The sequence below is a fragment of the Typopeltis vanoorti genome, chromosome 4 (genome assembly GCF_054136105.1).
Source record: "Typopeltis vanoorti isolate ZY-2024b chromosome 4, IOZ_Tvanoo_1.0, whole genome shotgun sequence".
NCBI lineage: Eukaryota > Metazoa > Arthropoda > Arachnida > Uropygi > Thelyphonidae > Typopeltis > Typopeltis vanoorti.
This window is the reverse complement of record NC_143552.1, coordinates 98,927,130-98,954,860: the sequence shown is the minus strand read 5'-3', so window position 1 is coordinate 98,954,860 and position 27,731 is coordinate 98,927,130. Positions and strand designations below refer to the sequence as shown.

General features: G+C 34.8%; 1 protein-coding gene across 4 annotated transcripts in view; it reads right to left on the bottom strand.

The window, feature by feature from the left end:
• The window catches only part of LOC150107542 (DNA ligase 3-like), a 505,727-nt gene that overhangs the window by 177,881 nt on the left and 300,115 nt on the right, over positions 1-27,731 (bottom strand). For all 4 annotated transcript variants that reach the window (XM_090391370.1, XM_090391373.1, XM_090391372.1 and 1 more), the window contains one exon: positions 16,752-16,875. In XM_090391370.1, coding sequence (XP_090247496.1) covers positions 16,752-16,875 — 124 coding nt within the window. The remainder of the gene's footprint in view (positions 1-16,751; positions 16,876-27,731) is intronic.

Below are 27,731 nucleotides of genomic sequence, written 5' to 3'. Positions count from 1 at the left end.
ATAATAATAATAATAATAAAAGAAAAAAATTTTAACAATCTAGGCCAACACAAATAAAATAAAATAAAAGTTTTCAAAGTGAATGTGTGTCAAGAAACTGACTAAGTGGAGGCAGATGTCCTCATCCAACACATGTGAACTGTAAGTTGGTTCAAGTATCATTATGATTATTATTATCATTCCTGATATCCATTGAGTCACAAGACTCACTGTGAGAGGTTAATACTAGTCAACAAAAAAATAAAAGTCTATCATACCACTCTATGAACTTATCCACAGTTTGAAGTTTCTCCACTTTCTCATGCAATGCACTCCATGCTATTACCACTCTCCACGCAAAAATACTGATTTTTAACTTTATATTCATTATTTTCTTTGGTAACTTCCGCAGATGGCTCCTTGTTCTACCACAGAAAAAATCTCTCTGGTATTAATCCAATAATAACTCTGCAACAACTTAAATGTCTCAATCATATTCTCACTTTCTTCTATCCACATGCCCTCAGTCTATTCTCATAACCCAACATTGTACAGTTCTGATATCATTTCTGTTATCTATCTCTCTCCAAGGTTACTTAACCCTTCAAATCCTGATGACCAGCTCAAGTACAGAAATCCAATGTGATCTAATCAAAACTTTATACAATTGGACCACTACTCTTATCTCTCATGATCAATGTCCTCCCTCAATATTGCAGCAATTCTCCAAGATGTCTTCAGAGCCTTTGCAATATGTTCTCTGAACTTCAAATTTATATCTACAATCACCCTAAGATCTCTTGCTTCCTCCACTTCTTCCAATATAACTCCAACTATTGAGTATGAAGCATCCCATCTGTGGATCTCAAATTTCAAACCTTACACATTTAGTTGCATTCAACTGATATCTCCATTCATTTACCCACCCTTTAAGTTTATTCAAATCCTCTTGAAGAACAAAAACATCAACGCTATTACTAATAACTGTCCCAAACCTCACATCATCTGCAAACAACTGAATATTCCCTATAGTCCTGTGACAATATTGCTGATATAAAGATTGAACAGTAATGGTCCCAGTACTGAACTCTACTTGTAAACCTTCTACTCCCTGATATTGCTCTCCCATATACAATTCTCTGTTATCTATCAGAAAGCCAATTACCAATCCAATCCAATCCAATCCAATAATATCCAAACACATATGTTGCAACTTAAAAACCAATTTGTTGTGGCACACTGTCAAATGCCTTTGCAAAAAAAAAAAAAAATAATAATAATAATAATAATAAATAAAATAAATAAATATAGTATATCCCTTACCACTCATCCACTGCGCTTCTTACTCTATTGTAAAAGTTAACCAGATTGCTAAAACAAGAGTGCCCCCTTGAAAAATTGATGTTGGTCTGCATAACTAATATTGCCCTCATCTGCCAAATTCAGTATATGAATTCTTACCAATTTCTCCAAAATCTTAACATAAGGAAGACATAAGGAAACGACTAAAACAAGAAATAACAATAATAGACAAAATCCAAGAAAGAAGACTGCGATGGTTTGGCCATGTGACCACAATGGGAACAGAAAGACTACCATCTAAAGCCCTGAATACAATGATGGAAGGTAAAAGAGCCAAAGGACGGCACAGAATTAGATGGAACAGACAAAATAAAAGAGTGCCTGAAAACCAATCACAACAAGCAACACCAAACTGGACAGAATTGTTCGGGACACTCCAGGGACAGACAGAAGTGGAAAGAGTTCATTTGGCCTCACCATCATCCACATAGATGATGGAAGAGAGAAGAAGAAGAAGAAGAAGGTATAGGGAAAGATTTAAGGGAAGATACTGAGTTATTTGCTAATGAATAAAACTGGGGAGGGCAACAGTTTGATAAAGATAATGTAGATATACTGCAGGATGTTTTACATAAATTGGCACTGTGTGCAAAGAATAATGATTGTGGTCAGCATTGAGGTTATCATCAGGAAATATACATATGTACAATATACAAGCTACATGCCATTGCACTATACAAAAGTAAAATGAATCTAAATGTTTGTTAATCATATATCCTACCCTGAACTCTGGTGAGAAAAAAAAAAAAACAACAGAACTGCATTAAACAATTTCTACAATCCTTTCATATTGAGATTTTCTTCTGTCTGGAGTTGTTCTGGTTGCTATATAGGTTGAAGATGGGTCCTCCACATCCTTGGATTAATTAATCCATCATTTTTGTTCAGATTTGTATGATGTTTTAGCATTTCACAAGCTTCTTTGAATTTTCTTTCATACCAGGTTTTGGTGCGGTGTGGGGACTTAGTGCCTTTCGAGTCAATTCTGTGGCATGTTTGGAGAGTGTGGTCTGATAGACCTGTTTTACCATAGTGGAGGCATTTAATGTAGTTTTTGTGTTCCTCTTTTCTGATTGTGATGGTGCATCCTGTTTCCCCTGTGGAAGATAGGTTACAGGTACATTGAATTTTGTAAACCCCTGCATGGGCAAGGTATGGTAGAGGATCTTTGGAGGAGCTAAGTAAATTTCTTAGTTTTTCCAGGAGTTTGAAGGTTGTCTTGATGTATTTATATAGTGATCTATCTATTTTTTCCAAAATGACCCTAAGGTGGGGTATGGCTATGGCATTCTTGTATTCCTTTTTGCTTTTAATGCCATTTTTATGGAGGATCTTGTGAACAGTTTTTTTTATTGTAGCCATTTTTTTTGCAAATGTTTGGTTAATGATTTCAAATTCATGGTTCAGAGGTTGTTCATTGGAGCAAATTGTTAGGGCTCATGTTTGAGGGTGCTGATGACTCCTAGTTTTTGTGTTGGATGGTGGTATGAATTTTTATGTATGTATTGGCTTGTGTAGGTTTGTGGTAGACAATGAAGGAGAGGCAGCCTGAGGAAAGACATGTGACGAGTGTGTCTAGAAAATTCAGGTGGCTTAGGAATGCATTTAATGTTTTGCAACCATAGAGCCAAATGGCAAAAATATCATCAACATATCTGAGACAGACTTTGGGTTTTAGGCTGGTAGAATCTAGAGCTCGTTGCTTGAAGTCTTCCATGTAAAAGTTAACTATTGGCAGGAAAGTGGTGAGCCCATGGCCATACCTTCTTTTTGAAGGTAAAAATTATTCTGCCAGACAAAATACCCGGAGTGGAGTACATGGGCAAAGAGTGCCGTGATATCAGGAGGAAATATGTTTAGTAAGAGAAGAATAGTATCATTGACAGGGACATTATTAATGAAAAGGGCAGTTACATATCTAATCTTGTTTATGAAGTGTTGTGTATTTTTTATGTAGGAGGGGAAATGACCTACCAACTCCTTGAGTATGGCCACTAATTTCTTAGCTAAGTGATAATTAGGGCTATCGATTCCTTCAACTACCGGTTGCAGTGGTGTGTTTGTTTTGTGTATTTTTGGGAGACCATAAATTCTGGGAGCATGGGCATAATGCAGTATAAGTTTTTTGGTTGTTTCCTCTGGCCATATGATCACTGATTTCATTAATTCTGGTTTTCTTTTTGATATGGCTTGTAGGGTTGTAATTCACCATTTGGTACATGTTGCGATCACAACACGTACCATTAGATACTAGATAAAATAGGTTCATTTTATCTAGGTATACTATCTGATCAAGGACAACAGTAGCATTACATTAATCTGCTTTTGTAATCAAGATGCCAGTGTTATTTTTTTTAGTGATTTAAGTGCCAATTTTTTGTTCTGGTTAGGTTGCAACTTAGTTGTTTAATATGTACGATGTTTCCATTCATATTTGTCGGCTAAATTGGAGGGGAGGGATTTTACACCTCTTCAACTAAATAAAATTGATAAATAAAATTAATTTGTTAACTGACCTGGATGCAATGCCATAGTTCAGGCCTTTCTACAGAAGCGAGATCTCCCTGGGGTTAAGGTTGTAGCTGGATTTGTTGATCACTTGGCCATGGCCCGTTGGTGGCTGGTTGCTTCTAACTTCACTCGTAGGTGATTGGCTGATTCTTATATCACTGGTTTGTAATTGGCTGTTCCTCTGGATAAGGCATCCAGATCATCTGCTGCTTTCTTGTTGTTTTAGTGCTTGAAACTTCACTATTAATTTTTCTTTGTTCTTAATCCCAAATATTGAGATTTAAGTAGCTCAATAGCTCTAATTTTTGTAGTTAAACAATGGCTAGTACTCAAACTGCTAAATTTTTGCAGGCCTCGTGGATCTGTTCTCTCAACAAAGCTTTTTCCAAACGGGAATAAATATGGAGTGCTTTGGCTGAAGTTTTATCCCACCAGAGGTAAGGCTAGGATAAATGATTAAAAAACATTTAGATTCATTTTACTTTTGTATAGTGCATCGGCATGTAACTTGTATATTGTACATATGTATGTTTCCTGATGATAACTTCAATACAGAGGTCGAAACATAGATTGTTACTTGCTTATTGTTAAGTAAAGTAATTATTTTAACATGTGTGTTGTATCTCCATAAATTCTTCATTATGAATTTAATATTGCAGAATGTACAGTTATGTACTTCGAGTTGAAAAGGTTGCATACTGTGTATCACATTGATGGTACTGGATTGCAGGAAATTGATGAAGCTTGGGACTTGGGGATAATAATGGACAGAGTTGAAATTCAGAGGACATGTTGCAAAAGTTGGTAAAATAGTACAAAAGATTAGTTGGCTTTTGAAAAAACATGCTAACTAGTAAAAATAGTGAGGTTTTTATACCTTTTTATAATACTATGATTCAGTTACATCTCGACTACTGTGCACAGATTTGGTCATCTGAGTTTTGGGGGGATCAGGATAAAGTGAAGAGGATTCAGAAATGAGTGATCAAGCTGGTGACAGGTCTGTGGAATGCACTCTATGATGACAGGTTGAAGATGTGTGGATTTCAAAGTTCAGTTAATAGGAAGAAACTTATTAAAGGAGTTCTATAAGAGTGACACAAAGGAAAATTTTCAATACATGATGAACAGAGAGAGAGACAGAGAGAAGTAGAGGTCACGCCTGGAAGTTGTGTAAGAGTGTGGTTAGTAAGGATGTGTGACTAGATTTTTCGCTAACAATGATTACATGTCAGCCATTACTAATGTCTAGACTGCTGCTTAGTGCAACAGGAGTGCATGCACAATGAGAATATTGATGGATGATTGACAGTTGACAGAGAGAACATTCCATACCTGGGTAATGGAAGGAAACAAGAGGGAAGAGAGAATGGAAGCTTGAGAATGCAGACCACAGAATTTTGTTTTAGAATTTTTTTAAGAAAACATGGCAGTTGAAAGATATCAATAGAGGATTCCAAAACGGACATCTTAGCAAAGTGAATTCTTAGACTGGAAAAGCTGTAACTGTCAACAAGTGAATAGTAAATAAAAGGAGATATATTAAGCATCTCTATTCTTGCTTTTATGTCACTTTTTACATCTTCCATCACTGCTAATAACACTTCCTAGATATTTAAATCTTTACTTGATTCAATTTTTCCCCATTTATTCTAATATCGATATTTGCCTCTTTCCTTGCTATTTTCATTACCTTTGTTTTTCTGATATTACTTTTCATTCCATAATTGATACAGGATTCCAGTAATTATCCCATATGATGATGATTATACTGAACATAAATCCAGCATAAGATTTATAGACTCTGTAAACTGAATAACTGCTGTAACCAGTTTGGAGAAAATCAGTAATAAAAAGATGAAAACAGACAGGATAACAAAAACAACTACATTATCAGTGGATAACCTACAGAAAAAGCAAAATAGTTGATGGAAGTTTTTTTACTTGGCTATGCTACCAATTATATATTTGGTTTAATCCTTTTTCCAAGTGTAAGCAAACAAAGTTTGCACCTGAAGTATTTGAAGGATTGGGGCAACTTGTGGTAAAATTGGAATAAGTTTTGATCACTTGCCTTAGTATCTCCCATAATGCAAAGCACATCTCCTTGCACATCTTCCCTTAATGCATAGCATTATACATGTCCACAAGGAGATGTGATTTGCATTATGGGAGATACTAAAGCAACTGATCAGAACTAATTCCACCTTTACCACGAGTTGCCCCAGTCCTGAAAATATTTCAGGCACAAACTTTGTTTGCTTACACTTGGAAAAAGGATTAAACCAAATATATAAAATACAAAATACTTCAACCATCTAGTTCCAATTTTTAGAAGATAGTAAGATTTTTTGCTAGTTTTCATAGCAAAACAGTTGCTATTTTTGTAATAAGGTTGGTTGGAGAGCCAGTTGAATAAATTGATATAAATTAGAAGAACTTAGTCAAAGTACAATTGTATACAAAACAATCTTCAAACCAATTTTAATTTATGGAGCTAAGAACTAGGTTAAAATTAAAACTGTTCATCAAAGACTCAAGACCAAATATGGCATCAATGGCAGAATTACATGAAAAATGAAGATATTAGGAAGGAACTTGTTGTTAGCATTGAAGAATGTGCAAGCAGAGCTGATCGAAGATGGATTAGTTTAAACAAAAAGAAAGGGAAAAGTAAAGCTAACAAAATAGGTGTTTGATTTATAAAATGGCATGAAAAGACAAGAGGATAATCAAAATATATGTGTACTGATGCAGACAGCAGTGCTGAAAATCAAAATATTAGATGTGACCATATAAAGATCTGACAAAAGTCTAACTAATTAAAATGTATTTCAGTGGATATTAATAATAATGCAACTGTAAACAGGATACTATGATGGTACTGTATATCCCCTTACAGATACATATGCAGAATGTGATTATGATATAAAATTAAATAATAAAAATAAAATAAAATAAAACCCTTAGCCCATTAATGGTACTGTCAACTTAAGGCTTCACCTTTTCATAGATGAGAGGTATTTAAAACAATAAACAAATAAAAAAAAATATTAAAATGATACTATTTAAAAACTTGTGTGGAATACTGAAAAATTCTAGAAGAAAATTTTATATAACACCAATCTGCAGGTTTATATAAAGCCATTACAGGAGAATCCAAAATGTAAATAATGTAGGCTTCTCTTCAGTTTCTCTCTGCTATTTTGCTTTTGATGATCACTTTATTTTCAAATAAATGTATTACTGATTCGATTTTTTTCCCTCCTCATTCAATATAGTACAATAATTTTATGATTAGGGTGCTTAAGGGTAAAAGCTGTATAAATGAAAGGTGATCTCCACAAAGCTTTTAAAGGAATGCAGAGAACGAACCAGGGCTTTTGACCTAATGTCCAATCCTCACCTTCTCATGATGTACCCTGTTAGGTATCTAGCTGGATACTTAATGAATGAAAATGGGTTGCCAATTTGGGATATAGCTAACCAAATTGTATTCTTATTGGCTTAAGTACAAATAAAATGATGGTACAACATGACAGAATTTCAGGCCAGCTGGGGAGACACCTGGTTAAACAAGGGACCCCCGTTGTTTTCACAGGGAACCACAATGAACAGCGAAAACTCAGTTACTGGAACAAATCCTGAAACACATCCTAACTCAACATCACCAAGGTTCAAGATTGGTACTATCAACATAAGAAGCCTGAATAGCAAAGAAATGGAACTAGCCGAGGAATTGGATAAGTAGCAGATCAATATAATAGGAATGACTGAAACAAAAAAAAAGACAAAAACTTGTGAGATCTTTCTGAGTAATAAATACAAAATGTTATATTCAGGCAATGAAAATCAAGGAAAAGAAGAAGTAGCTATAGTATGCAACACTAAATACAAGGCTAATATTCTTGAACAGCAGGCAATATCAAGTCATGATGCGGGCAAATATCAGAATGGAGAACTGGACAATGAGACTTATTTGCTTATGGTCCACAGAAGGTTCTACTAAGGTAGAAGTGAGGAATTTTCTGAGGCTTTAGAGAAAGAACTGACACAATGAAAAAGGAAAAGTCAGTCCTTGTTGGGGATCTAAATAGCAGAGTAGGAAATGATTGTCAGACATACAAAAATATTTGGGGAAAATTTGGAGAAAAGAGCAAAGCCAATAATAATGGCAAATACCTGTTGGATTTCTGCTCAGGTCATGGACTGGTTATTACTAACACCATGTTCCAACATAAAAATGTGCACAAATTCACATGGACAGAAGAGGCAAGGAATAAGAAAAGTCTCATTTACTATGTTATTGTTGATAGTGATGTTTTCTCTCTGGTGCAGGACACCAAAGTATATAGAGGATTTGAAATTGGAACTGATCACCATTTAGTATTGAGTAGGATAAAATTGAATTTCATATTGAAAAGAAGAACATGTAAGAAAGTATTAAGGCAAATGATAGTTGAGCAGCTCTCAGATGTGAACAAGACTAAAATACACAAACATTATTCAAGAAAAAATGAAAGAGTGTGAGAATAGGAACCAAACCTTGGAGATTCAGTGGCAAGTCCTGTAGAAAACATTGATTGCTTTAGGCAGAGAGACATGTGGTGAGGTTGTGTGCAAGGACAGAAAAATCAGAACTCTATGGTGGACACAGGAAGTTAAAGAGGCAGTGAAAGAAAAGTAAAAAGCATATAAAAAAGTTCCAGGCAAATTTCATATTACCACTTATTGTATGGTGTCAGTGGCAGCATTATATCAAGCAATACTTAGTCTTTATTTGAGTTGTAAGTCATCAGTTAGAATTCAAGGAAGTACAGGAAGATGGTTTAATGTTAATATTGTGAGACAAGGATGTACATTATCCCCTCTGTTATTCATTATCTATATGGATCACATTATGAAGGAAAGTGGTATTAAACCTGATATCAAAATTGGAGATGTTAATCTCAGCCATCAAAGCCTGGAATGTGTGAAAGGCAGCTGAAGTAGATGATATTCCACCAGAAATGCTCAAGTATTGAGATATAAAAATCTTACAGTGGCTGCACAGCTTACTTCAGAAGGCTGGAACAGAGGAATGAATTCTAGATGATTGCAGTAGAGCTTTCATATTACCACCGAATGTGAGAATTACAAAGGTATTTCTCTACTGAGTGTTCCTGGTAAGATTTATGCTAGTATAACTTGAGAAACGTTTGGGAAGAATTGTGGAAGGGAAGCTTGGTGAAGAACAAGCTGTATTCATGCCACAAAAAAAGAGGCTATCAGGATCAGATTTTCACTTTACGACAAACAGTTGAGAAATCATGGGAATATAACAAAGATCTGTATTTCAGCTCTGTAGATCTGGAAAAGGCATATGACAAGTGCCAAGAGAGAGAAGCTGTTTAAAGTGCTACAGTTGTATGGTGTCAATGGTGGCATTATATCAAGCAACACTTTGGTTTTATTTGAGTTGTAAGTCAGCAGTTAGAACTGAAGAGAGTACAGGAAGATAGTTAAATCTGGTGTCAGACAAGAATGTACATTATCCCCTCTGTTATTCATTATCTATATGGATCACATTATGAAGCAAAGTGGTATTTTTTTAGCTAGCTAAGTGGCACAATTTTTAGTGAAGATGGTAATTTAAATATGGAAATAGACAATAGAATCAACAAAGCTAGTATGACAGGAAGTCAATTGGATAAATTTATATGGAATAAGAGAGAAATTAGTCAAAACACTAAATTAGCTGTATACAAGACAAAATTCAAGCCAATTTTAACTTATGGATCTGAGAGCTGGGATAGAAATCGAACACTTGACCAAAGACTAGAGACCACAGATATGAGAGTCCTGAGAAAGATTGGGGGGGGGGGGGGTGAACAAATGGCATCAATGGCAATATCATATTAAAAACGAGAATATTAGGAAAGAACTTGATATTGTCAGCATCCAGGAATGCATTAGCAGAGCTAATCTCAGGTGATATGGTCACTTAAGCAGAATGAGAGAAGAAAGATTAGCAAAAACAAGTGTTCTCTGTCAAGTTGGTAGGAAAAGGACCCAGAGGAAAGTCTTCCTATGGGTCCTTTTCCTGCCAACTAGGATATAGGTGGATTGATAAACAACAGTAAAAAGTGGCTTAGAAGACAGAAATACATGACCTGATAATGTTGGAGTCTTGACAGGTAACAGACTGATTTGTAGGAAAATTGCAGATAGGAAGCTAGTAATGATATAAATTTTTCATATAGTACTATCATATCAGGAATTTGATGATGATGATGGTTTCTGCTTTGGAATGCATGAGATGCCTTAGTGTATGAGAAAAAATTAGACACTAGATGAATTCTAGATCACTATGCTATTCTGATATGGAACAATCATAAAAACATGTGGAAAGCAACTCATTCTGTTTTTAAATGCATTCAGTTTTTGATAGTTAATGATTGTAGCTCATTTTAGCAAGCCTTTTTATATACATTGTCACAATTTACATAGAAAATGTGTAGATACTATTATAAGGTAACTGATCCCATTTTTTCCTTTAAATTAATGAGAATACACATCAGTGCCATGTGTGAGTTGTGGATAAGGATTGATAAAGAAGAAATCTATTGACATTTTTCTTAAAGAGCTGGACATTGAAGTTGTTGGGAAATACATTATGAGGAAAGATTCTCCAACAGAGTAGATGGAATAAATGAGAAAGAGGAAAACCAGGTCCGATGCATTTGCAGTACTACTGAAAAAGAGATGTTGGGTAGCTTCTGCTCTTGTTTTAATAGACCCCAACAGTAAGTGGAGTAATGATGTTTGTCAATTCATTAGAGCAGTGACCATGGAAGTACCTGTATAAGTAATGGGTTGAGAAAGGAGGAACTTGTTTACATTTGATATAAGTGACTGTAAGTTGTATTCCTTCGAAAATACAGCAAGTGGGAGGGGGGGGGGGAGACTGTTCCACAGTACCACAGTTGTAGGGATGAAGGAGTAGGAAAAGAAACTTGTTCAGTATTAAGAAACTTCACAGTACACCTAGAAACTTTGTTTCTAGGTGTACTGTGACGGGATGTTGAGCAGCAGTTGCACATGTTCCAACGACCTTAGTACTGAGTAGAGGAATTATTGATGTTATTTCAGGTGAGCATTTTGGATGGTGATATTTGTAGAATATATATATTGCAGAAACCAAATGTCTGTGCAAAAGTGTGTGGGGGCGGGTTAGTTGGTAAGAGATGGGTCATTAATAAGTGTAATTGCTCTCCTCTGTATTGAGTCAAGCATTTTGAGGGAGCTGTTAGGAGCTACACCCCAAATGCAGGAGCAGAAGTCAATAGCTGGACGAATTTATAATTTTATAATGTTAACAGCTGTTCAGGGGTGAAGTAACGTCTTGAGTGAAAGAGAAATCCTAGTTTTTTTTGAAACTGAGGATGCAATGGTTGTAATGTATTTATGCCAGGAGAGGTTTGATGTGAGGGTAATTCCAAGAAGGGAAATCTCAATCTGTCTGGAAATTTGGATATCATCAAAAAGAATATTGGGAAAAAATGGTTCTTTTTTATGCCAATAGGACATAATAATAGGACAGTACTGGGTTTTATTAGCACTGAAATTGATGAGGTTATCCAAACCCCATTGTAGGATGGCTTGGAGATCGGAATTGAGGGTGGTGGTGGTGGTGGTTGATGCTCTGTAGGTTGAGGTGAGTTGTGTAGGGGTAGGGGTTTATCAAATGAAAGCAAGGAGTGTAATGTGCTGTCATCTGCAAAACTGTGTATTGGGTTTGAGGTCAACTGAAGTAGGTCATTGATATATATAGCAGGAAGAGGGGGGGGAGGGGTGATGAGAGGAAAAAAACTTTGTGGAACCCCAGCATTAGTTGAATGGTGAGAGAATAGGGAACCATCTACCATCACACTCAGTGTGCATGTGTCCAGACAGAAAGCTGGCAATCCAACTACAGAAGTCCTGGGACAAACCAATTGATGGTAGTTTGCTTAGTAAGCCTTTGTGCCAGACCCGGTCAAAGGCTTTGGAGATATCAAGTGCAACCACTCGAGATTCGCCAAACTTCTCCATGGCATTTGTCCAGAGATGGGTGACATATGTAAGCAGATTTCCTGTTGATGGGCAGCAACGGAATCCATATGGTGGTTGTTTATTAGGTGGGTGTCTTCAAGGTAGTGTAGAAGTGGGAATTGATGATTTTTTCCATTACTTTAGACAGGACTGAGGTAACTAATTATATATTGGTTTTTATCCTTTATCCAAGTGTAAGCAAACAAAGTTTTGAGCCTGAAGTACTTTCAGGACTGGACAACTCGTGGTAAAGGTGGTATAAGTTCTCATTACTTGCCTTTGTATCTCCCATAATGCAAAGCACGTCTCCTTGAGGAATGTATAATGCTATGCATTAAGGGGAGGGCCACTACCCAGATCAGTTTCGACCTTTACTGAGATCTCATCAATGGGAACCAGACACAGAGGTGGTGATACTAAGGTAGAAGTAATGGAGAAGTCATATTTATGAGAACTTATTATGAGAAGTGATGAGAACTTATACCACCTTTACCACAAGTTGCCCCAGTCCTGAAAGTACTTCAGGTGCAAACTTTGTTTGCTTACACTTGGATAAAGGATAAAATCCAATATATATAATTAGTAACATAGCCAAGTGAAAAAACTTCCATAGGACTGAGGTAAGCAGGATCGGTAGTTGGGCAGCAATGACCTGTCATCCTTCTTGGGAATAGGTTGAATATAGGCCAATTTCTAGTTTGTGGGATAGATTCCAGTGGAGTAAGAGAGTATATATATAGACAACATAGAATAGGAGTAATTTCTGGTGCACAAACTTTCAGAACAATTGGGTGAATGCCATTAGAGCCAGGAGACTTTTTTGTGTCTAATTTGGACAGTATTTTTCTGATCTCATCCTGGCAAAAGGATATGGGGGGGGTGCATTGTATGTTGGGTGTCTGGAATGGTTAGGAGACATTTATCATCATCAGTTATGCATGCACTGTAAGCAAAGTGTGAAGCGCCAGAAGATTGGCTTTTTCTGTGGGTTCCAAAACAGTTCGAAAGAGCATTAATTGTTTTTTTTTTTTGCATCTATTCTGGGCTTCAGTTTAAGCTCTAAAGGAGGATGAGGTTCTTGATTTCGGCCAGTTACAGTATGTCTGGTGTTTCATTTGTACAGCCTTGGCACATCTTTTGGAGAACCAAGATTTAGTTAATGATGCAATTTGGAGTAGCATGTAGAATGTATGTTTCCATGCCGGCGAGGATTACTTTCGTAATAAGTTTGGTGAATATGTTTGGGTTGGAAGTCCGGAAGCAATAATCCAACCATGGGAATGTGGCATAGAAGTTGCGGAGGCTGTCCCACTTGGCACTGTTATAATGCCAAACTACTCTTGTATGAGAGTGTCTGTGTAAGCATTGTTGCATGGGGGGAGGAGATGAGTATTAGATTGTGAGCAGAATTATGGGGGGGGGGGGGCTCACTACTTTCACTATGTATTAATATTTAGAGTGATCATTGGTAGGGAAGAGATCTAGGGTGTTTGGGGAAGTGGTTCGGATAATCTGGTATTCTGGTTGGCATCTGAACAAGTTGCGTAAAGTCGTTAGTGATGGCAAATGTTTCAGCATCTCTGCCTGCAAGATCTGTACAACTGGAGGAGGAAAGCCAGCTGGTGTTGTTGACATTAAATTCTCCTAGGATGATAATTTCGCTGTTGGGAAAGTGGGATCGGAGAAAATCAATTTAAAGGAGAAGAAATTAAAGGAATTTCAAGAGGAAGTTAGTGGTGATATAAATTTTCATGTAGTGTTATCATATCCTGTACACCCCTTGAGGGTATGTCAGGAATTTGATGATGATGAATTTTATGATCATTTTATTAACAAGTTCAGTTAAAAATGTTTGGTGTAAAACGAACATATGTTATAAATATATTTTATATTCCTATCATAACATAACAGGAATATAAAAAGACAAAAAAGCTTTGAAAGTGCAGTGGTGGGAGGTTAGGAGAAACAAAAGAACACCCAAAAGAAACAGTACACATACATGGAATTCTTTACATTACAAAACATGAGGTTGAACAATTGGAAAAACATCATGCAAATAGTACAGCTGAGAAGAGAAAAACACAGCAGGTGCAAGGTAAGAAACAGAAACATAGGACTAAGCAAGAGAAAGAAAATATTATTATTATTGTACAGGCACAGCTATCTAGTCTGAAGACTCATTATGGAAGACCCAAACTATCTACACAATCTATCATACCTTTCCCTGAACTCGTTAACAGACAAAGCACTCACAGCAGACTCTGACAAGCCATTATACTCATTCACAACTTTCCAGACAAAAAATCTAGTTCTCACACCCCTACTTACCACACCTTTATTCAAGTTCCAGGGATGACCCCCTTGTTCTAACCCCTCCAGCCAACTGTTGAAACATTTCCCCTGCACCCATCCTATTAAATTATTTAAGCAACTTAAATGTTTCTATCATATCCCCTTTTTTTTCCTATCAACCAACTTCTGCAATTCATACACACTCAATCATAGAGAACATTTCACAGACTCACCATCTTGTTCACTACCTCTGAATCTTCTCCACCACTTCCTCATCACCAATAAACCCAGGAGACCAGACTTGAGCACAGTAATCCAAATGTGGATGTATCAAGGCCTTATAGAGAGGAATAACAACTTCCTTATCTCTATGTGTTAATATCTGTTCTTCAATAGTCAAGTAATCTTATGGGCTTGCTTAATAGCCTTAGCAATATGTTCTCTAAACTTTTAAATCTCTGTCAACCAACAACCCCAAATCTCTAGCTTCATTTATTTCCTGCAATACAGTGCCATCAATGGCACTGTATTGTAGGAAATACATGGCTTGTAATCTATTTTTTCCAAAATGCATAACTTTACATTCCTACACATTAAACTGACACCATTATCTTTTGCCTGTACTGACACCCTATTTAAATCTTCCTGCAAGCTCTCCACATCACCTTGATTAACTACTATTCTACCTAATTTTGCAATATCAGCAAACAAACTAAATATTTCCTTTTAGGTTATTTCCTATCATTTTATACAAATTAAACAGCAATGATCCCAGAACTGAATCTTGTGGCAAACCACATCACCTGTTTTTGCTTTGATTCTGCTCCCTCACATACCACTTTTTGATATCTGACCAGCAGCCTTCTTATCCACTTAACCAGTCTCATATCTATTCCCATTTATTCTAATTTGCATAACAGAGTTCCATGTAGTATTTTGTCAAATGCCTTTACAAAATCCAGCAGAATCATCATGTAGCCATTTCCTTTATTCAACTCTGGTGTTACTCTATTATAAAAAAATAGTAAATTACTAAGGCATGACCAGCCCTTCACAAAGGCATGTTGCACCTCATATTTTAATCCACCCATTCTTGAATTCCGTTTTGACCAATTTTTCCAGTACTTTTACCACCATACCTGAGATACTGATGGGTCTGTGATTTGCTACTTCAGTCTTAGAACCTCCCTTATGCAAGAGAATTATTTTGCTTCATTTCCATTCCCTTGGAACTCTACCAGCTCTGAGACTTAAAGAGCTAGTCAGAGGCACTGCCAGTCACCTTGGTTATGGATAGTTCTTCTGATCCTATGACCAGGTCCAATGCTCTCACACCCCCAAGTCCCTCCCCCTCCATCACATGCTGTTCCCCATAATTATCTCTCAGTAGGTGTATAAATTCCATTTCCTTCCTGCCATGTGATCTTTCTTCCTTCCAGTCTATCCATAGTTGAAGTTCCCATAATAATTACTCGATGTATACTCATCGTACTAATTTGGCAGTGCATGCCTTCCAAGTCATCCATGGCACTCCCTGGCCTATAGCAATAACAACTGTATATTTTGTCCTACTGGCCTTAATCTCACACCAGACTGCTTCAAATGAACAGCAGCCCTCCTGCCTATCTCCTATCCTTTTTTGGCATAAATAATATATCCACTATCATCAGCAGTACCACCCCCCCATCCTATCTTCCCTGAAAATATTAAACCCTTCACATTTTATCGCTGTATCTACATCATCTGCTGTTAACGAAGTCTCACTAATGCCTATTACTTTCAGTGAGATTGCACTAATCAATGCAACCCCCCCCTTGTTCCTGATACTTCTGGCATTAGTAAGTAGAAACTGCAGCATACATATAGACTCATTAGCTAGCAATGTCCTCCTCCTCAGTTCGCCTCTATCATAGTGTGGTAAATAAGGAAAAAAATGTTTTCATTCTATAAGAGGTGTACATAATAAAAGTGTGACTAAATGTTACTTCTCTCGTGCAAAAATTAATAACATTAGAAAAGCTATCAGGATGCACAAAAGGTAAGAATTGAATTATTTTGGCTGACGCTAATGACTTAAAGGTCAAAAATATTGTATGAGAGAAGATATGAAAGAGTTAGTAGAAGAAGCGAAATAGAAGACAGAGGGAGAGAGTAAAGACTTTAAGTCTTTACTCTCTCTCTCTCTCTAGTTAGAGGCAAGTTGAGAGGAAGACAATAACTGCAAATAAATCAATGCATGCATTGAGCAGAAGGAATAGTATAGACTGATGGACTGAATTTGACAGACCTAAAGACTTAAATAATGTTGTTGAATTGTACTTAAATGAAATGGGAGTTAGATGCCTCAAGAAAACAATGGTCACTAAGCAAGTGCTAAAATGCAAAGACAGAGAAACTAGAGTTATTAGGGTTGATGCAAATCAAAATCTAATTTGTTTGAAAGGTTTGGATATTATTAATGCAATGGGTACTAATAATGTTGCATAGTAGGTTTTTTTTTTTTTTTTAATAAATACACACAATAAATAATTTACCTTTGTGTCCAGTACCAAAATAAGCTCCCAAAACCACAAGGTCTGCAGAATCAGCCAGGGCTCCTTGTTTAAGATAATCTTTTTTCATTTTCAACCAATGTCTCTTTCCTGGTTCATATATGCTCTGAATATCAAATAAATTAATGAAAATACAAAGAAAAAATATAAGTGTGTGCACAAGAGTTGTACATAAAATATTCTAATAACAAAAATGCATAATAACAAAATGACAAATTGAAGAACATTTATAAAACTTTCTTTAAAATAAACTTCATGACTATTAAAACATCTCCACAAAATCCCAGAATCCATTATAGATAGTGCATATACTTAATGCAATAATAATAATTAAATTCACTCATCACCACTACTACCTATACTAATTGCATATAACTTTCTATTAAAAAAAAAATTAAAAAACTGATTTTCACTTTTTTTTTTTTCTGCTCACCACACTCCCACTCGACCTTTAGATATCATCATAATATCAAGGTTGATACCCATGATTCTTTTCCCTCTTATCATATATGAAACAATTCTCTAACCATCAGTGTAATTGTTTCATCAATGGTCAGATCTACCATATCCAAGAAAGATGTCTTCATTTCCTAATAGAGTAATAACTAAGAATATAGAATAGATGGCGCTTATCTTGCATTATAGATATATATATCAGTGGTGTTCAACCTTTTTTACTACACGAGCTACTTTTCTATAAAACATTATTCGCCGATCTACTCTCTTTATATAGATTACGTTCCCCCAACTTGATATCTCATTATGCACAAATAAACAACTAAAAATAAACTAATAAAAAAAAAAAATGCACAACTAAAAACTTTGAGTATTTAAAAATTTATTATCACTTTTAATTATTTTAATACAACAAAAAAATAACAAATATGTTGGAATAAAATATTTATTTCTCTATTTTGGAAAACCAAAGTTGGAAAAAACAACAGATTGGTTACAAATTCACAAGTTACAGGAAATGCTGGTTCATTAAAAAAAAAAAATAATAAAGTTAACGTGAAATTTGGCATTGTTTGGACCTCGCAATATTTTCATAGTCGAGTTGATATGAAGAAGTGGCCAATCGCAGATAATCATCCAAATGATCATTTGTAATTTGGTTTCTTAATTGGTTTTTTATGACGGTCATATTTGAAAAAGCGGAGTCTGACAAGTATGTCGATCCAAAACACGACAGAATTTTTCATACGCATACTTCCAAATGACTTCATTGTTTATTGATTTTAAATGTAAACTATTCTGAATGTTTATTATCTCAAGTTCTACTTCAGCTTGGTTTATATCAAACAGCCCACTAATTTTATTTGAAATTTCTGTGATGTTCAAGTTTTCTTGAAATGGATTATTGATAAAAGATACAATCACTTCAGTTTTATTAAAATCTTTAAATCTTGAATTTATTTCTTCCTCAACTAATTCTATTTCAAGAATAAATTCTTTTAAATCATAGCAAAGCATTTCTTGATTTTGTTCAAAAAATTTTAATAAATATGGGAGATGTCTAAATTCGCAGTCATTTATATTTTTCTTTAATAAAAGTAAGTATTGTTGGAAAGTTTTTATTGAACTTAACATGACAATTAAATTTTTATCTCCACCTTGTAACTCTAAATTTAAATTGCTTAATTTCGTACAGAAATCTACTAAAAATGATAAATGTAACAACCATCTTTTATCACTCAATTGTGGATAAATATCTCCTTTTTCATAAAGAAAAATTTTTATATCATTAATTAATACAAGAAATCTTTCTAAAAAGTTGCTTCTGCTGAGCCAGCGAACATTATTGTACAACAGAAGTTCCCTATTATCCTCTGCCTGTAATTTAAATAACCACCATTGCAGGGCTTTTCCTCAAACAGAATTTACAATTTCTTTTGTGTTTAAAAACTTTTAAAAACTCTTTTACTACACAGTACTTGTTGATGAATAATACAGTGGTACATTAAAAAATCTGGATATTTGTCATCATTTTTACATAATGAAATGAAGCTTGATTTATTACCTATCATTGCAGGAGCACCATCAGTAGTAATAGACACAAGTTTAAAAAGCAGAAGTTTGTGTTGTTTCACAAATGCCGAAAAAATGTCTTCTCCCCTAGTCCTCCCGAATAAGGGTATAATTTTCAAAAGTTCTTCTTTACTTGAATAATCTTGAAATACCATTAACTGAGCAATATAAGTGAAGTCGTTTGATTCATCAAATTGTAATGAAAATGCAACACACTGGTGAATGTCTGACATTAACCTGGCCTGGAAACTTTTCTCCAGCAATTGGAACTCTTCCTTTCGACAATTTGAAACCTTGTCTGTGTCCTAGAAGTAGTCTCTCTCTAGCGATGTCTCGAACCGAGAAGCTCCTTTCTGGAAGCCCGAAACTCCTCTCTCAAGCACCGTGGATCCGGGCAGTCTCTCTGACAGTGACTCTGGACCGGGCAGACTTTTCTTTGACAGTAATTCTGGAACACCCCTTCTGCTTGCTCTTGTTCCAGTCCCTTTTTATTAGGCCTCCTCTGTGACCTCGCATGAAGTTTGCCAATCCCCAAAGAATCGGTATGAGTCTTTCATCTTAAGTTTCAAGTTCGGCACGCCTTTTGTTCTCCTCCACTTTCTTTTGATTGTAAGTTGTCAGCCATCGAAAAGTTGTTTGAACTCTTTCTGACTGACTTCGGAGATATTTACACTTAGAGCCTGCAAGCCTTTCTCATGCATAACAATCTTTCTAATGCCGCCATGTACAGCTTCGGCGACAAAAACATTACCTTTGTTTTTAATACTCTAACATATTCTTATTAAAGCAGTATATACAGTTAGCTTCAAAAGAGTTATTTACAAAAACATCTAATACAAGCTATACCGAGACAAAGAAAGTTTATTTTTTATACAATATTCACATGGGACTTACCCTAAGTAAAAAATCGATGAAATGTGCTTTGTAATATTTAATATTTAAGCTGCAATCGAGTTTTTACACTTTGCTTATAATTGTATTCACTCAGCTCACTGTTTGACTTCCACTGATCGAAATTAATTCATTTACCCTGACTTATAAGAAAATTACTGATTTGACAATTTTAAGAAAAATAAATAAACAATAGCAATATACTTAAAGCGAATTAAAAATAATACAAAATAATGATAAATAAAATACTATAATTTCAGTTTTAATTAAATTTGTAAGTAAGGAGGAATACACAAGAGATCGACCAAAAATCGCTCCACAATCGACCGGTCGATCGCGATCGACAGGTTGAATACCCCTGATATATATTATGCAATAATTCCTAACAGTTTAGTTTATAACAAATAAGAATATGACAAACAAAACTGTATTATTCATCATTCTTCAATGAAAAGAGTTTATTCTGCAACTACCTCATATATATTCCATTTCAGTTGCACTGAATCTTTTAGGCACCTCTGGCAACAATCCTAAGCACCTAAATGATTTATTGTTTCCATCAATTCATAATCAATCCTAATAGATCAGCAATCTTAATAAATGTGCTCTTCCCTCAGAGACATCCCAATTACTTCCTCATTTCAGTTCAAAATGGATTCATTTGTTGCAGTTTTATTGACAAAATGTTTCAAATGGATATTAATAATTCCACATTGGCTAAATGGAACGTAATGATATTTGGTATGTAATTCACTATTAAAATGTGTAACAAAATTTCAAATGAATCACAGTTGTTGTGGCAAGATTAGACAAAACAAAAATTAAATCTCAAGTATATAGTCATTTTTTTACAAATATACCAGCATTTTTGTTGTCCAATCCATTGAACAACAGAGCTCTATTCACAGACATCATGATAACCTTCATAAAAACTGCTAATTCAACTATCAATATCACCATCATGAAATTCCTACTATGTAGAGGATACAGACAACAAGAAATTACAAATTATATAAACTTTTTATGTAATATTATCACTGTATCCTATGCATAAGGATACATATTGGAGGGGGGGGGGGACAAGATATATAAACATTTATAAGAAATGTTAACCCTAGCATAAATGTGTTGGAATGGATGATGGATGGATAATAACTGTCACTGTAACACTAGCCCTAGATCCAAGGCTTCTTGAGAAATGCTTTTTTTGTTGCATTGTTATAATTCTATTTTTAATGACAAAATGTTTTTAAATTATAATAAGATTTTTTTTACATTTTTTTTTTCTATAACCAGACAATTTCAATAACAAAATTTCAAAATTTGAAAAATATAGTGGATTCCAAGTAACGTGTAAAGTGAAGATATTAAGTAATGAGTGGAAACTGAAACTTGCAATGAATTTCCTAATTCTAAAATTAGCAAAAGTGCTAAGAATATATAGAACTAGTAAAGCCATACTTCCAAGAGGCAGAAGCCATGCAGCTAGAACTTGAATCTTACTAGAGGCCTGAAGTAACTTAGAGAAAGTTTCACGTTTGGTCTCCAGAGCAGGGTTTCCAGATTATCTAATCCATAGTCCACCCACAATACTAATGCACTATTATGTTTAAAAGTAAGATGAACTTTCATTTATCCTTCATACAGTAACTGGGAACCACTTTATTAACAGTTTTGTAGAGCTCAGTCAAGGAAGCATTTGACTAAAATTATTGAAAAAATATTATCTTAATATGATTATAATACATTACATTAGACAAATAACAACAAATGCTGCTTCACTGCAAACAGAAAAAAGTTGCAGTCAACTTATCTACACATCACTTAGCAAACCAACAATTCAAGCTCTCAGTAATGCTTTTAACATAATTAAAACTGTTACTGAGACTAATACCTAAAGATACCCTGATTATGAACATGATGACAGGAACAGAGCATGACATTTGGGAATCACCCAATAAAGTCAGAACTTTGACATATCTACATTTTAAGAACTGGGAAGACTATAACAAAAAGCATACTAATTCTTTTAAATGCTCACACCACATATCAATTAATGAACAGAAATCCTATCATATCTCAACAGAAAATGTCATTAAGTAATTTAAAAAAGTACTAACCTGGCAACTCATAAGAATCAGCTAAAATTCGTAAAAATAATACAGATAGTCCTACAGATAGTAATTGCATACAGATAGTCCTACTTTGTTTGCATGCAAAGTATCTTGAGAGCTGAGCTACTTATATATGGAGGCTGTTGAGGCATGCTTAATTTGCAAACTCTGTCTTGCATTTGGATAAATGATTAAATTTTAAAAAATAATAATTTCTTGTTAAGTAAGTGTTATTTACTTTGTAGCTAAGTGAAAAACAGTCTACAACTATCTCTGATCCAAAGTATTTTAATAATATGGTATACACCATTTTACTACTTTCATGTGGAAAATATATGACACTGATTGAGACCTCAATAAGGATCAAAACCAGTTATGGGTAGGGTATAGCAACATACACACACACACATCTGAAAGGAAATGTGCTTTGCATTATGGGATACTGAGACAACTGATGTCAAGTCAACAGCCTCTATAAACAAATAGCATAGTCATGAAGATACTTCATGTGCAATCTCCGCTTACGCACTTCGGTAAAAGAATAAAAAAATATAATTCTTGTCAGTATTTATTAGAATGCTGGCTTGAAATATTTTGTTCTTATTTAAATATACATAGTGGGACTTGGTGATGACTTTGTAATTAACCCTGAAAACAGAAATAATAATAATAATAATATCTAACTGAAATATTCATATTAACAGTTTGTGCATAATTATATGCATAACATCATTATGCATGTAATTCCTGTGGTTTAGATTAATTTTTTCTACTTGTTTTCATGCATATTGAAGAGGAGTTATCTAAAAATATTGTAATTTATTGACTGAAAATTTGGAATTTGACTGACTGGCCACCATTTCACTCATTTGAAGTCTGAAGTGGCTTGAAAAAATCCTACTCTAGAGCAGAATTACCACATTATCTAATGCTTCACCTGCTCATTGTACTAGTGTACAATAGATGTCAAACCTTTTGTAGGTAGAATTTTCTTTTATCTGAGATGAGCAAATGTTCAGAATTTTCAGATCAGTAATTGCAGTGCTATTTCTGATAGCACTGCAATTTAACAACACTCAGTTATTAACTTTCCAAACGGCCAGGACTCTATAGACGTCTAACTAAATCTGGATATGATTCAGCCCAGCTGTTTAAAGAACCAGGATAAGAAGTGCAATTTGACCGTCCTGTCCATTAGAAGGTGTGATAAACCCTCCCGCTGAAGAGAACGGTTAATCGGATTATCTCATGTTCGTAGCTACCTCTTAGTTGCCTATAACAAGAAACGCATATCCTCATCCTTGTTCTATGCTGGTTAACTGGATTTTAGTTATATAGGATAGACTAAAAATAGAGAATTTACTTATATTTTTGTTTTCTCTTTTTATTGTACAATAAAATTTTAATTTCTGGACAAAATAAAGGTCTAGCATAATTTCTTCACTTAAATATTGCCTTACCTTGGAGAACCAATTTCATTTTTAATTTTTTTTGCGCTAATTTTTTTCTAATCGCTTTCTAGACAAAACATTATTCTTTGTTCTCGAAGAAATTAATTCACGATAATTATTTGAAAAATTCTTTTAAAAAAAGAAAAGAAAACCGGCTGCTGACGTTCCAGATTATATTATTTTTATTTTTGTACAAAACCATCGAAATCGAATAATACTTCACAGATTTCCTTTAGGACATGCTGGAGCAACTTTGCTTTATAGAGAATAACATGAAATTCTTTAATCATATCACTAAATTTTTTCTTTATATTATATAGTAATCTACTGTTCTTTGTACTTTCACTTTTTTGGCTTCCCTGTATAATTGGTCATTACAAAATGAAATTAACAGTTATAGATATTTACTGCATAATTCAGATATTTTATTCTCCAATTTTTAAAGTAAGCGATAGATTTGCTTATTTTTATCATTCAAAATATGTATATCAAATGCATCAAATGTGAAATTTCATTTCCTTTCACAATACAAATGATCTTTATTTCGACTTTGATAGCATCATCCCCCCCCCCTCCCATTGCAACATTACCAGACACCCAAAAGCTGTTATGAAACATAGGTACAGTTTTTATTTCATTCGTGATTTTTCCATAATAATTGTTCCACATAACGTTTAATTTTTTCGACACAGAAACTAAGTTTTGATTATTATAAATTTGCAAATTATAAATAAGGAAATATACATATTATTTCCCTATTGTTATAAATCAGGAAGTTATGTGACATTGGCTAATAGGGGAAATTAATATTTAAAATGTAGGATGACATTAAAAATGTCATCCTGCAAATGCAATATCAGAATATACTTCGAATGTCTGCTAATCAATCAAAAAGATGGAAAAACAGAACAAGGAATTTCTGCCTGTAAAATATTCAGTTATTGCACGAGGTACTTTAGTGTGCTGCCTTCTGTGTATGTTCTTTTGATCCAGTTCCCAGTGGTGTGTGGGGAGGGAGAGTTAGTAATCTCCGTTAGTCTACAACTTGTTACTGGGCAGAAAGGAATATTAGAAAGTATACCCAATATACAATTCATTTGTGAGATGGCAAGCAAGAGCAGCAGCAGCAATAGCAGTAATTTTTTTCAAGATAATTATCAAATAATTTAGAATTTTTCGATAATAAAAGTGAAACTGATCACTATAAATAAAGAAATCATTTTTGGCATAAATACTTCATCAGCCTGTAAAAGAAATGTCAGTTTTACTGTGTTAGGATATCTGAACAACAGAAAACGAAACAAGACATTCTTGCTTGAGCAATTTAGTGTGACTTCTCGGAAACTTTCTGTCTTGTGTTTCTCAAAAGAGTAATCTATGACTTTTAGCTTTTTCTCTAGGTAAGAGGATTATTGTCCAGCATTTCTAAGACGTATTTCAGAAATAGCAATCAGCAGAAATAGTAGTAGTAATATTTAGATTTAAAAAAAAAAAAAGAAACAGAAATAACACAATTAAAATTTCATTGTGTGGTATACAGTTTTACATGTTGAAAATACAGCATAGAATTTCTAAATCTTAGAATAATTTCAGCAGACCGCTGATTTCAGATTCAAAGAAAGAGTACAGAATTAGAAGCTTCGATATACAACAATATTATTGCTTTATTTCTTTTGTCAAAACGGTAAACTGAAATAAGAGATTTTGAATACCGTCTGAAAGTTTTTAAAGCTATAGAAATTTAAAGTAGTTATGCAACTCAGTTCCAGGACAGGAGAGGGAGGGATTGCAGTAAAAAATCCTAAACACGAGCATAAATTTGTAATCGTTCCATACAAGATATCCTTGCTATTATATTTTCAACATATCTACAGTGGTCAAGCACTGGATATTATAGTAATGTGCATCCTACAAAAAAAAAAAAAAAAAAACCCTCTGTTGTAATTTTCAGCAAAAGAAGAAGGCGAAGCATCTCTGATAAAATACCATTAGGTATAAATTTTTGATACTAAAAAGGATACAATATTGGAAACCGAGTAACGTAGTTTATAATCATTTGTTGTTCATAAAAAAAAAAAAAAAAAACAATTGTTCCTGAAATTGAAATGTAACAATCCATATAAAGGTATTTTGCAAAGAAAGAAAGCAAAATGTCATATTTATTTCACTAAATGTTACTTAAAAATATAAATATTTGACAAAATATTTTAAACGTGAATAAACATTTGAAAATTCGCGAAAAAGAATCTATATTGTCAGTAAAGTGGAGGAAATTAACTATTACTAAAGTATATTCATTGCAAAGGCTATCTATGGTCATTTCAGGATTGATTATTTATTTTGGCAGATGTGAAACTTCTATTTTTGGAAAGAGACACAAAAAATAAATTGTTCAGAAAAAAAACAAAAACAAAAAAAAATCAAATATCCTAGTACAGTGAAGAAAATTCGAAATAACAGAGTAAATGTAAAGACAAGTGACACAAAAGTCGCTCGAACCACAGTTAATCCACTAATGGCTCTCAAATCACCATTAAGGGATTAACAGCGGTGGAGGGTAAATACTTGATAAAAGATAGAATGCCAATGAAGTTTTGATCCATGAAAAAAGTCTGGGGTAGTCTTGCTATTCATCCACCTTGGCCAGTAGGAGGTTAAAGCAGGAACTTCATTCTTCCTCAAAAAGAGTGGGGGGGGGGGTCAGGTAGGGATAAAACTGTTGTTTAAACTTTTAAAATTTTTTATATCTTACTTTATAATAGCCCTAAAACTTAATTTACTTTTGAAAGCGCCCAGTACAAACATTTTAAATTAATAATAAATTAATAAATTATAATCCATAAAATAAGAAAGTATAATGCTGAAGAAGAGGAAAATTATTATTATTATTATTGTTCCGGGCAACTCCAAGGAGTCGACAGACTCGTCGAGGGAAGCCCTAACATCATGTCAAGAACAACTATTTGAAATTGACACAGTATCTATCATATCTTGCCTTGAACTCATTCACAGTCGTAGCACCCACAACAGACTCTGGCAGCTTATTCCACTCATTCACCACTCTCCAAGTAAAAAACCTAGCTCTAACTCCCTTGTCAACCACGCTCTTGCCCAGCTTCCATGCATGGCCCTAGTCCTCCCACCACCAGTCATATTTTCAAAAATATCTTCTGGATCAATCTTATAGAAACCCTTCAGTAATTTGAATGTCTCAATCATATCACCCCTCCTTTGCCTATCGTCCAATCTCTGCAACCCACAAATCTTCAACCTATTCTCATAAGGTTCATTCCACAGACTTTCTATCATCTTGGTCACTCGTCTCTGGATCCTCTCCACTTCCTCCCCATCATGAAGATGGGGAGGAAGTGGAGAGGATCCTGGTGCCCATAACTGGGCACAGTAGTCCAGATGGGGTCTTATCAAGGCTCGATACAGAGGAACAACAACTTGTTTGCCTCTGCATGTTAAAGTATTTTTCAGAAGCCAAGTGATTTGATGAGCTGATTTAGTCACTTTTGCAATGTGCCCCCTAAACTTCAATTCCCTATCCACCTACACTCCCAAATCCCTGGCCTCATCAATCTCCTGGAGTATGGTTCCACCAATGTGATATACTGCTGCTATTCTTTTCACCCCAAAGTGCATAACCTTACACTTTGCCACATTAAATTGACATCCATTTTTCCTAGCCCAGTCCTCCAAGCTATCCAAATCATCCTGTAAAATTTTGACATCCTGTGCACTCACAATTACTCTACCCAACTTTGCATCATCAGCAAACAAGTGAACACTTCCTCTCAAATCCTTTCCTATATCATTGATGAACAAATTGAAAAGCAGTGGTCCAAGAACAGAGCCCTGTGGCACACCACTAGTCACGAGCCGTCTTTTAGACTCCACTCTTGCATAAACCACTCTCTGGTATCTCTCCTTCAACGACCCTCCTATTCATCTCACCAACCCTATATCTATCCCCATCTGCTCCAGTTTACTGATTAGGGTTCCATGTGGTAACTTGTCAAAGGCCTTGGCAAGGTCCAGTAGTATCACTGTAAACCCATTACCCCTATCCAGTTCAGCCGTCACTGTGTTATAAAACGTGAGCAAGTTACTGAGGCATGATCTACCCTTCACAAAACCATGTTGTCCCCCATACAATATCCTATTTTCATCTATCCAATCCTGTATTCTTTTCTTGACTAATTTCTCTAAGACCTTGACAATGATTTCTGATATGCTAATCGGTCGGTAATTTACAACAGCAGTCTTAGAACGACCTTTATGCAGTGGAACTATTTTCCCCCTCTTTCCACCCCCTCGGGACTAACCCAGACCCGAGACTCAAATTAAACAAAATGGTCAAGGGTACTGACAATTCTTTAGCTGCTTCTCGTACGACACGAGCTGGTATACCATCCAATCCCACGGATGTATTGACATTGAGGTTATGCAATAGACTACTCACCTCCACTTCA